At 37.9% G+C, this 12,741-nt stretch overlaps 2 protein-coding genes across 2 annotated transcripts in view; one reads left to right on the top strand and one right to left on the bottom strand.

Annotated features, from left to right (window-relative positions):
* Positions 1 to 7,756, top strand: part of GTF2A1L (general transcription factor IIA subunit 1 like) — a 61,626-nt gene extending 53,870 nt beyond the window's left edge. Inside the window, exon 9 of the mRNA XM_047744481.1 lies at positions 7,486 to 7,756. Coding sequence (XP_047600437.1) covers positions 7,486 to 7,593 — 108 coding nt within the window. The 3' untranslated portion in view covers positions 7,594 to 7,756. The remainder of the gene's footprint in view (positions 1 to 7,485) is intronic.
* LHCGR (luteinizing hormone/choriogonadotropin receptor) overlaps positions 1 to 12,741 on the bottom strand; it is a 137,426-nt gene that overhangs the window by 68,382 nt on the left and 56,303 nt on the right. The gene's annotated exons all lie outside the window — the stretch shown is intronic.

The raw sequence follows: 12,741 nt of genomic DNA, 5'->3' as shown, positions 1-12,741 counted from the left end.
CTCACATTGAGGTCCTTCATCCATTTTGAGTCTATTTTCGTGTGTGGTGTAAGGAAATGATCCAATTTCATTTTTCTGCATGTGGCTGTCCAATTTTCCCAACACCATTTGTTGAAGAGACCATCTTTTTTCCATTGGACATTCTTTCCTGCTTTGTCGAAGATTAGTTGACCATAGAGTTGAGCGTCTATTTCTGGGCTCTCTATTGTGTTCCATTGATCTATGTGTCAGTTTTTGTGCCAGTACCATGCTGTCTTGATGATGACAGCTTTGTTAATAGAGCTTGAAGTCTGGAATTGTGATGCTACCAACTTTGGCTTTCTTTTTCAATATTCCTTTGGCTATTCAAGGTCTTTTCTGGTTCCATATAAATTTTAGGATTACTTGTTCCATTTCTTTGAAAAAAATGGATGGTACTTTGATAGGAATTGCATTAAATGTGTAGATTGCTTTAGGTAGCATAGACATTTTCATAATATTTATTCTTCCAATCCAGGAGCATGGAACATTTTTCCATTTCTTTGTGTCTTCCTCAATTTCTTTCATGAGTACTTTAATGTTTTCTGTGTATAGATTCTTAGCCTCTTTGGTTAGGTTTATTCCTAGGTATCTTATAGTTTTGGGTGCAATTGTAAATGGGATGGACTCCTTAATTTCTCTTTCTTCTGTCTTGTTGTTGGTGTAGAGAAATGCAACTGATTTCTGTGCATTGATTTTATATCCTGACACTTTATTGAATTCCTGTACAAGTTCTAGCAGTTTTGGAGTGGAGTCTTTTGGGTTTTCCACATATAGTATCATATCATCTGTGAAGAGTGATAGTTTGACTTCTTCTTTGCTGATTTGGATGCCTTTAATTTCCTTTTGTTGTCTGATTGCTGAGGCTAGGACTTCTAGTACTATGTTGAATAGCAGTGGTGATAACGGACATCCCTGCCGTGTTCCTGACCTTAGCGGAAAAGCTTTCAGTTTTTCTCCATTGAGAATGATATTTGCAGTGGGTTTTTCATAGATGGCTTTGATAATATTGAGGCATGTGCCCTCTATCCCTACACGTTGAAGAGTTTTGATCAGGAAGGGATGCTGTACTTTGTCAAATGCTTTTTCAGCATCTATGGAGAGTATCCTATGGTTCTTGTTCTTTCTTTTATTAATGTGTTGTATCACATTGATTGATTGGTGGATGTTGAACCAACCTTGCAGCCCTGGAATAAATCCCACTTGGTCATGATGAATAATCCTTTTAATGTTCTGTTGAATCCTATTGGCTAGTATTTTGGCGAGAATTTTTGCATCTGTGTTCATCAAGGATATTGGTCTGTCGTTCTCTTTTTTTGATGGGATCCTTGTCTGGTTTTGGGATCAAGGTGATGCTGGCCTCATAAAAGGAGTTTGGAATTTTTCCTTCCATTTCTATTTTTTGGAACAGTTTCAGGAGAATAGGAATTAGTTCTTCTTTAAATGTTTGGTAGAATTCCCCCGGGAAGCCATCTGGCCCTGGGCTTTTTTGTTTGTTTGGAGATTTTTGATGACTGTTTCAATCTCCTTACTGGTTATGGGTCTGTTCAGGCTTTCTATTTCTTCCTGGTTCAGTTGTGGTAGTTTATATGTCTCTAGGAATGCATCCATTTCTTCGAGATTGTCAAATTTGTTGGCGTAGAGTTGCTCATAGTATGTTCTTATAATTGTTTGTGTTTCTTTGGTGTTGGTTGTGATCTCTCCTCTTTCATTCATGATTTTATTTATTTGGGTCGTTTCTCATTTCTTTTTGATAAGTCTGGCCAGGGGTTTATCAATCTTATTAATTCTTTCAAAGAACCAGCTCCTAGTTTCGTTGATTTGTTCTATTGTTTTTTTGGTTTCTATTTCATTGATTTCTGCTCTGATCTTTATGATTTCTCTTCTCCTGCTGAGTTTAGGGTTTCTTTCTTGTTCTTTCTCCAGCTCCTTTAGATGTAGGGTTAGGTTGTGTACCTGAGACCTTTCTTGTTTCTTGAGAAAGGCTTGTACCGCTATATATTTTCCTCTCAGGACTGCCTTTGTTGTGTCCCACAGATTTTGAACCGTTGTGTTTTCATTATCATTTGTTTCCATAAATTTTTTTCAATTCTTCTTTAATTTCCTGGTTGACCCATTCATTCTTTAGAAGGATGCTGTTTAGTCTCCATGTATTTGGGTTCTTTCCAAATTTCCTCTTGTGATTGAGTTCTAGCTTTAGAGCATTGTGGTCTGAAAATATGCAGGGAATGATCCCAATCTTTTGATACCGGTTGAGACTTGATTTAGGACCAAGAATGTGATCTATTCTGGAGAACGTTCCATGTGCACTAGAGAAGAATGTGTATTCTGTTGCTTTGGGATGAAATGTTCTGAATATATCTGTGATGTCCATCTGGTCCAGTGTGTCATTTAAGGCCTTGATTTCCTTGTTGATCTTTTGCTTGGATGATCTGTCCATTTCAGTGAGGGGAGTGTTAAAGTCCCCTACTATTATTGTATTATTGTTGATGTGTTTCTTTGATTTTGTTATTAATTGGTTTATATAGTTGGCTGCTCCCACGTTAGGGGCATAGATATTTAAAATTGTTAGATCTTCTTGTTGGACAGATCCTTTGAGTATGATATAGTGTCCTTCCTCATCTCTTATTATAATCTTTGGCTTAAAATCTAATTGATCTGACATAAGGATTGCCACTCCTGCTTTCTTCTGATGTCCATAGAATGGTAAATTCTTTTCCACCCCCTCACCTTAAATCTGGAGGTGTCTTCCGGTTTAAAATGTGTTTCTTGTAGGCAACATATAGATGGGTTTTGTTTTTTTATCCATTCTGATACCCTGTGTCTTTTGATTGGGGCATTTAGCCCATTAACATTCAGGGTAACTATTGAGAGATATGAATTTAGTGCCATTGTATTGCCTGTAAGGTGACTGTTATTGTATATTGTCTCGTTCCTTTCTGATCTACTACTTTTAGGGTCTCTCTTTGCTTAGAGGACCCCTTTCAATATTTCCTGTAGAGCTGGTTTGGTGTTTGCAAATTCTTTCAGTTTTTGTTTGTCCTGGAAGCTTTTAATCTCTCCTATTTTCAATGATAGCCTAGCTGGATATAGTATTCTTGGCTGCATGTTTTTCTCGTTTAGTGCTCTGAATATATCATGCCAGCTCTTTCTGGCCTGCCAGGTCTCTGTGGATAAGTCTGCTGCCAATCTATTATTTTTACCATTGTATGTCACAGACTTCTTTTCCTGGGCTGCTTTCAGGATTTTCTCTTTGTCACTAATGCTTGTAAATTTTACTATTAGGTGATGGGGTGTGGACCTATTCTTATTGATTTTGAGGGGGTTCTCTGCACCTCCTGGGTTTTGATGCTTGTTCCCTTTGCCATATTGGGGAAATTCTCTCCAATAATTCTCTCCAATATACCTTCTGCTCCCCTCTCTCTTTCTTCTTCTTCTGGAATCCCAATTATTCTAATGTTGTTTCGTCTTATGGTGTCACTTATCTCTCGAATTCTCCCCTCATGGTCCAGTAGCTGTTTGTCCCTCTTTTGCTCAGCTTCTTTATTCTCTGTCATTTGTCTTCCAAATCGCTAATTCTTTCTTCTGCCTCATTTATCCTAGCAGTGAGAGCCTCCATTTTTGATTGCACCTCATTAATAGCTTTTTTGATTTCAACTTGATTAGATTTTAGTTCTTTTATTTCTCCAGAAAGGGCTTTTATATCTCCCAAGAGGGTTTCTCTAACGTCTTCCATGCCTTTTTCGAGCCCGGCTAGAACCTTGAGAATCGTCATTCTGAACTCTAGATCTGACATATTACCAGTGTCTATATTGATTAGGTCCCTAGCCTTTGGTACTGCCTCTTGTTCTTTTTTTTTGTGGTGAATTTTTCCGCCTTGTCATTTTGTCCAGATAAGAGTATATGAAGGAGCAAGTAAAATACTAAAAGAGTGGCAACAACCCCAGGAAAATATGCTTTAACCAAAACAGAAGAGATCCCAAATCGTGAGGGGGGAGAAAGGGGATAAAAAGAGGTTCAGAAAGAAAAGAAAAAAAAGAAACAATTAAAAAAAGAAAACAAATAAAGAAAAAATATGAAAAAGAAAAAATATATATATACTAGATAAACTAGTTTAAAAATGTTAAAAAAGAAAGGGTAAAATTTAAAAAAATTTAGCAGACAAAGAGAAAAAAAATTGAAAAAGAAAAAAAGTTAAATTAACTGCAAGGCTAAAGAATCATGGGGAGAAAGCCATGAGTTCCTTGCTTTGCTTTCTCCTCTGGAATTCCGCTGCTCTCCTTGGTATTGAACCTGCACTCCTTGGTAGGTGAACTTGGTCCTGGCTGCATTTCTTGTTGATCTTCTGGGGGAGGGGCCTGTTGTAGTGATTCTCAAGTGTCTTTACCCCAAGCGGAATTGCACCACCCTTACCAGGGGCCGGGCTGAGTAATCCGCTCAGGTTTGCTTTTGGGAGCTTTTGTTCCCTGAGCACTTTCCGTAGAGTTCGGAGGACAGGAATGAAGATGGCAGCCTCCCAGTCTCTGGCCTGGAGGAGCCAAGAGCCCAGGACCCTACTCCTCAGTGCACCCTCAGAGAACAGTGCCCAATTACTCCCGTCACCCTTGCCTCTGGCCGCGCTCCAAGCTGACCGAGCCTGCGACCGGTTCAAGGTAACCCCGAGTTGAGAGCTCACTCCTCAGCTCTGTCTCTATAGCCAGCTTCCCTGTTCTAATACCTGCAAGCTCTGCGACACTCGGACACCTCGATCCTTCTGTGACCCTGTGGGACCTGAGGCCATGCTGACTCCGCGTGGGCTTCACCCTGGTTAAGCCTCTGGAGCGATGTCCCTCAGTGGAACAGACTTTTAAAAGTCCTGATTTTGTGCTCCATTGCCCCGCCGCTTGCCGGGAGCCGGCCCCTCCCCCCGCGGTCTATCTTCCCGTTGCTTTGGATTCACTTCTCTGCCAGTCCTACCTTTCAGAAAGCGGTTGATTTTCTGTTTCTAGAATTGCTGTTCTTCTCTTTGATCTCCCGTTGGATCTGTAGGTGTTTGCAATCTTTAGATAAGCTATCTAGCTGATCTCCTGCCACCTGAAGTAGTCTCAGCCTGCTACTTCTCCACCATCTTGACTCCTCCTATTTTTGGTAATATTTTTAAAAGATTTATTTATTTGAGAGAGAACACGAGTGCTCGCAAGTGAGTGTGGGAAGGGGCAGAGGGAATCTCAAGCAGACTCCACGCTGAGTGTGGATTTGCAGGTGGGCTCGAACCCACAACTCGTGAGATCACAACCTGAGCCAAAATCAAGAGCTGGACGTTCAACTGACTGAGCCACCCAGGTGTCCCTTTATTTAGTAATTTTTTACTTGATTCTCTTAGAGTTTTCCGATGTGCAGTCATTGCATCTGTAAATATTTATCCTTTCCTACTTCTATACCTGCACTTCTTTCTTCTTGTTTATTTGCATTATCCAGTGCAAGTTGTACTTTCCTCTTACCTAATTGTATTAGGATCTCTAGAATAAAAACTTGAATAAACCTTGTCTATGTTGATTTTGGTGGGAATACTTTTAGGGTACCCCACTAACCACTAAGACAGCTTTTAGGCTAAGGTAGGGGTGTGTGTGTGTGTGTGTGTGTGTGTGTGTGTGTGTGTGCATGTGTATGATGCAGTCTTTGATTCTTCTTGAGTTAAACAAAAGTCTTAAATTCCTTAATGCTTTTTCAACATCATTGGAGATTATTATATGGTTTATCTCCATAGGTCTAGTAATACAGTTTTTATATTAATAAATTCCTAATATTGAACCATTGTTGTATTTTTAGAATAAATGTACTGTTTATGCACTATTTCTAGAATAAAGTTACTAGGATGATTTGCTGCTGTTACTGTTGTTCTCCTCCTAGTTATGGTCAGATTTTTTTTTTTTTAAGATTTTATTTATTTATTTGACAGAGAGAGTGAGAGAGCACAAGCAGGCAGAGCAGTAGAGGGAGAGAGAGAAGCAGGCTCCCCACTGAGCAAGGAGCCCAATGTGGGGCTCGATCCCAGGACCCTGGGATCATGACCCAAGCCAAAGGCAGTCGCCTAACCAACTGAGCCACCCAGGGGCCCCAGTGGTCAGATTTTATCATCTATGCTGAGTTTAGGATTCTGAATATTCTCAAGGACCTTTTTTTAATATGTATGTATGTATGTATTTTCTTCAGGGACTTTTAAAGATATGTCCAAGTGTAAATTTAGGAGTCAAACTTAGAAGAAATTTTCCATTATTAGGACTTCTTTCCCCCATACAAATAGGGGTTTATCATTTGTGTTTTCTTATGCTTCACAAAATGTATATGAATATTGGTCACCGATTTTCCTTCTTTGGTTTGACTGTTTGCAATAAACATCTGGGTTTAATTTTTACCCTTGATTTCAGATCATACATATCTAAGGTTTTTAAATAGTCACTTGTGGTTTACCCAGAGGTAATAATGATTTTATGATTTCTTACCTCTTGGAGTAGTAGGATTTTCTAGTTTTTATTTTATCTGTATTTAAACTGACTTATTAAGTCCAAGGAACTGCCAGCAGATTCTTGTAGATTATAAGCTGTATCTTCTGACCTTGCTCAGTACTTTACTGTAAATTTCTCATTCAAAATGAAATTCCACTTTTTTTCATGCCTGATAATATTAACTACATCCTCTCTGTTCTGTTGTAGACATACTGAACCCTTTGCTGTTCTTGAACAATCCAGGTATCCTCCCTTCTCAGGACTTTGGTGCTTCTGTTCCCTTTGCCTGGAATGTTCTCTGTGGTTAATATCTTCCTGGCTTTATCCTTTACCTTCTTTAAGTCTTTGCTCAAATGTTATCTCATAAGTCAGGCTCACACTGACTTTCTTATTTAAAATTATAACCCACCTCTCTATTTGTGATCTTCCTTTTCCTGCTCTAGTTTTCATAGCACTTAGGACCTTTTAATATGCCTTATAATTAGGTTATATTTATTAGGTTTCTATTCCCTCCATGGTTACTAAAGTGTAAACTATTCAGAGTCAGGAATTTTTCTAGGTTTTAAAAAGTAAAATATATATATATATATATAATATATATATATATTTTTTAAACTGATATATCTACAGTGCTTAAAACAATACCTGACATACAAGAACTCATATATTTTCTGGATGAATGAATAAACTATGTTGAGGAGGTCTTATTTTTATTTTTATTTATTTTTTTTATTGATATTTTTTGAAGTATTGTGAAGTAGAAGGAAAAGGAGTTGAAGTGAGACTTTTGAGGGTTCATCCTGAACACTCTGTGCTAATAAAGAGGTATATTGGGAGAAAGTGTAGGTATAGTATGTGAGGAGGTCTTATTTTTAAAGAACTCCCATTTAGGGTCAGAATAATCCCGTGTAATGTGCAAAGAATTATAAATGATCCTTTAACTTATAAAATTAATTAATTTAGACTGTTTTTCTCCCTCCAGATTCATCGAAGCAAGAACAAATGGAAATTCTATTTGAAAGATGGTGTTATGTGTTTTGGAGGGAGAGATTATGTATTTGCAAAAGCCATTGGTGATGCAGAGTGGTAAAACTTAAGAGCTCGATACACCATAAACATCAGTGGGACTATATCACATATTGTGAAACCTATTTTTATTTTTTATATAGCCCAGTACAGAGCTGCTCAAATTTTTAAGTTCACTGTGTGGAGTTTAATAAAACTATAATTCAGATGCAGATACAAATACACAATTTTATATTTCTTTCATTTGTTGTTTTAATGGGGTTTCTTTAAAAAAAAAAACCCTCATTATCTGTAGCATTATGAAGCATAAATGAATCAGATGTAATGGAGCATGAAGAAATATCATGTTTCTTTCATCTTGAAGTAAAATTTAAATCAGACTCCAATTCCCTTTCATGATAAAGTTGGTATCAGTTATTAGATTGGGGCTGGTGTCCTCCCATCTCTCCCCAAACCATGTTACAACAGACCCTAGAGAGTTTTGTAATTAGAAGGATATTCAAGAAAGCTTCTCTAGGTCTTCAGTCTACACTGATAACTAATGATATGCTGACTGTGCAAGCCCAAGTGGTCCCTTGGAAGCAGATGTCTGTTGAAACTGTACTATACTTGAACATGGAAATCTGTGCTGAGCCCAGGATCCCTGGAGCTAAGGATCAGCCTCTTTAGGCTTTGCACGTGACAGGGCCATTCTTCTTCATATTCTGCTATCTTCCTGAGAATTGTGAGGAAGTGGTTATGTTTCCATTCTGTTTCTTGGAACTTCAGACTTCTGTCTTCTTAGTTATGGTGGGTTTTTCCTCCATCTGTAGTTTTTTTTTTCTGTTTTTCTTAACAGTGGAAAATCCCTTTGCAGACTCCTTTTCTCTGAAAGACACCATCTCTTTTCATTGCCCCTCACAGGGAATTCCCTCACTGAATTAGGGTTTTCTGAAGCAAAAGTTAAGAAGAGATGTTCTTTTCAGGAACTCTGTGTTTTGGCCAATCTCATTTGACACAGGAAGATCTAGATAACTCTTAAAATCAGGGAGAGAAAACAAAGTGCAAAACACAAATAGCTCTCATTTTCCTGCAGCAATAAAAACTAATGAATAGGGGCACCTGGGTGGCTCAGTCATTAAGCTATTGCCTTCAGCTCAGGTCCTAATCCCAGGGTCCTGGGATCGAGCCCCACATTGGGCTCCCGGCTCGGCAGGAAGCCTGCTTCTCCCTCTCCCACTTCCCCTGCTTGTGTTCCCACTCTTGCTGTGTCTCTCTCTGTCAGATAAATAAAATCTTAAAACAAACAAACAAACAAAAAACTAATGAATATCCCAATGAGCTGTTCTGTAATACTCTTTCCCTTAGTAGATTCAAATTCATGAAGGGAACATTTTCCCCATCATTCTGGTTCTCTTAACAGGTAGAGTATACATGGTCTCTAAGATCTTACTTTCAGCCCTGAATGGTGTTTTCTAGGATGTAACTCTCATAGAAAATCCAGTGCTGATATGAGTGGTTTATGGTCTCAGAAAACTCCCCAAGGATTAGATAGTTCGGTTTGACTGGTCACAGGGCAAATTCCCCATTTCTTTCTTTCTTTTTTTTTTTTATTTAATAGTTTCTTTTTATACAATTAAAAAAAAAATTAAGTAGGCTCCATACCCAATGTGGGGCTTGAACTCATGACCCTGAGATCAAGAGTTGTATGCTCTACCGACTGAGCCAGCCAGGTTCCCCAAATTCCTCATTTATTTTTCAGAGGCAACCCCATTTGGAGAATTTAATTTATTCCAGTACTTGTCCTGTCCTACCCAAGGGACTCAGCTACTGGTAAATCTTTTCAAAATCTGGATTAATCTTTTCTGGGCCTTGGACAACATTTGTGGGGTACTGTCTTTGGCCTAAAGTAGGCAGCTGAAAGAGGATTCAGTTAATACTAGTGAATGTGCTGCTCTCCAAACCAGATTCTCCAGCTATGCCTGCTTTATCCTCAGAGTAATTATTCTTTTCCTTATGACCCCTGCTGTCCCAGATCCTTGTCTGTTTTTTTAAGAACTTCCAAAACTTCCCTTTAATGAATGTTGTCCTTCATGTGAAATGTCCATCTTTTCTACGTGGAAGGCAAAAAGACAGCACTTACTTGTTTTGTTCTTTCCTAAAATGTACCCCATCCAGGACTGAAGATTCTAGTGTTGTTCTTGCTTTCTCCCTCCCAGTCTTGTCCAGTCATTCTGCATTTGTCCTAAGCAAATTAAGGGCTGAATTTATTGAGAATGTGCATTCACTTGGGAGCTGGGGTTTAATGTATTGATTCAAATGTTTGGGAGATGCAATAACAGTTGTTTCTAAAATTCATTTACTCTTTTCCATTGTGGATTTTAAAATCTCACTTTGCTTCAGTGATTTTTTAAATGGCATATCACAAATACTACTATGTTGGTCCTCTTTATTTATGTGGTCCTCCTTATTTTTTATCATCAGAGAAAAAAGTCACACTTGTCCCATTTGTGTCTCTGCATGCCTTCATGCCCCTGATCTTTTAAAACTGCAAAAAATCAATTTAAAAACTAAGCTTACCACAAAAGAAAACAAAGCCAACAATAATCTTGGCATGCTGATGTAAATGATAGTTTTGGCGATGGCTGCAGAGAGAATTAAGAGATTCTCCAAATTATTTTGGACCTGGTGCCCTTTTATTAGTTTCAAATAATGCCAGAAAAAAATTCTGCTTCCTGAAAAGTTGTCAAAACCAACAGTTTTGAAAATTTTTTGGTCACAATTTACACTAAGAAATTAACAACCAGTACATGTGCATAGACACACATAACACAAGTTATATACAAGTTTTAAAAAATCATGCTTAACTCTAGCACAGGATGGCCTCCTATATTTCCTATTTGATTCTGTTCTGTTACATTAAAAATTGATGGTCTTGACCCACTAAATTAATTTCACTACCTACTGATGGGTCATGACTCATAGTCAAAGTATTTTTAATCTTGTGCTAAAGAGCGCAAGACTAATCTTAATATTGTATTTTAAAAGAAAAAAATGATTTTATAAACCCTATAAGTGGTGTTTGAGACTTGGCTTTGATATGGTATTACTTTTACTTTCAGAAACCCTTCATCATGTCCAAGCTGAGCATTTCTTATTGTATGTTATAACAAAATCCTATAAGGTAGGTTGTAAATACAGTACCTTGGCAAACGTCATCCTGTGCCCTTTTATAGGTAGAGAAAGTGTCTCTATTATAGAGGTTACAATTTGCTGTGTTAAATGAAATTTGTGAAAGTCTCGTGTATCCTTATTCCTCTTTCAAACTTTTTCTCCTGCTCACATCCTACAGTGCTTTCTTACATACTTTCCACCTCTCCCTAAAAGGGAAAGATCTTGTTGAATTTGTACAGTCTCTTAGGGATTGACTGATCTTGCCTGGAATACCTCCTTTACCTATTTTATTCAATGTGCTATAATATGTGTTACTAATCACCGGTACAGCTCAGACTCTACAGGGCAATGAGGTTCCAAGTCTGGCTGAGGCACTCAGTTTCAGTAATATTAGTTATATGTGAAAATGAAAATCTTTAGAATGAATACAACAGTTAATTGGGGTGGTAAGCAGGGGAATTAATGGGGATTTTCTTTTGACTCCTGTTATTAGGTTAATATTATGCCGTTTTCATGTAAATATACTGTAATATGCCACATGGGAACTTTGTGATTTATAATTAGAAAGCTAAATTATAAATAGGAAGGCTATGGTAATAACGCTTAGGAAGGAATTCAATATTAATAAAAAATATTGCACATTTTAAAGGAAAGATTACTTCCAATTAGGAATACACTTATTACATGAAGTGTCAGAGTTCTGAAGTGGAAAAGGCAAGAGCATTTGTGTTTTAAAAAAATCACTTCTAGGGGCGCCTGGGTGGCTCAGTGGGTTAAGGCCTCTGCCTTCAACTCAGGTCATGATCCCAGGGTCCTGGGATCGAGCCCCACATCGGGCTCTCTGGGCAGCGGGGAGCCTGCTTCCCCTTCTTTCTCTCTCTGCCTGTCTCTCTGCCTACTTGATCTCTGTCTGTCAAATAAATAAATAAAATCTTTTAAAAAAAAAAAAAAGGAATACACTTATTGAAATCTTTGTGACATAAAGATTCTTAATTTACATGTGGACTTAATACATTTTTGAGGAAACTAAAACCAGGCCCTTTAAAGCAAATGTTAGGAATGGAGGACAAAGTACCTTTAAAAATATTTTGTAAATTTTTTTTTTTTAAAGATTTTATTTATTTATTTGACAGACAGAGATCACAGGCAGGCAGAGAGAGGAAGGGAAGCAGGCTCCCTGCTGAGCAGAGAGCCTGATGTGGGGCTCGATCCCAGGACCCTGAGATCATGACCTGAGCCGAAGGCAGAGGCTTTAACCCGCTGAGCCACCCAGGCGCCCCAAAAAATATTTTGTAAATTTAGATGAGTGATTCTTTTTTTTTTTTTAATTTTATTTTTTATAAACATATATTTTTATCCCCAGGGGTACAGGTCTGTGAATCGCCAGGTTTACACACTTCACAGCACTCACCATAGCACATACCCTCCCCAATATCCATAACCCCATCCCCCCTCTCCCAACCCCCCTCCCCCCATCAACCCTCAGTTTGTTTTGTGAGATTAAGAGTCACTTATGGTTTGTCTCCCTCCCAATCCCATCTTGTTACATTTATTCTTCTCCTACCCCCTTAACCCCCCATGTTGCATCTTAGATGAGTGATTCTTAACTGATTAACCCTTCTTTGTCATTTTGCAAACTGCCAGTGATAATATTGAACATGGTAAAACAAAAACAAAAACAAACCCACAAGATAGAAATAAAATTTCCTGAGCATTTGATGTTTTTGTCATTTATGTAGGAAGGATTACACAGGTTAAGAATACATGAGACCCTCTCATTAGGAAAATACTTCTTCATAACGATTTGTCTTATGTTTTTGTTAATAAAGTGAATTAGCTGAAAGATTATTAATCACCTACCATGTACAAGACTCAAGGATAGATATATTGGGAGAAACAAGTAAAAGAAATGAGTTTATCACTAAAGAAATTTATAAAATAGGTGAAATAAGAGGTATATGTATATGGACAATACCCAGCATGTAGCATAAAAGACAGACGAATGATAAGGATGCCAAGTGCAGAAGTCTAGAGAAATTGTTGTGGGCCACATATTTAT

This window comes from Lutra lutra, chromosome 9, assembly GCF_902655055.1.
Source record: "Lutra lutra chromosome 9, mLutLut1.2, whole genome shotgun sequence".
Classification (NCBI taxonomy): Eukaryota; Metazoa; Chordata; class Mammalia; order Carnivora; family Mustelidae; genus Lutra; species Lutra lutra.
Note: the sequence above shows the minus strand (reverse complement) of the source record. Positions and strands in the feature narration are given on the sequence as shown.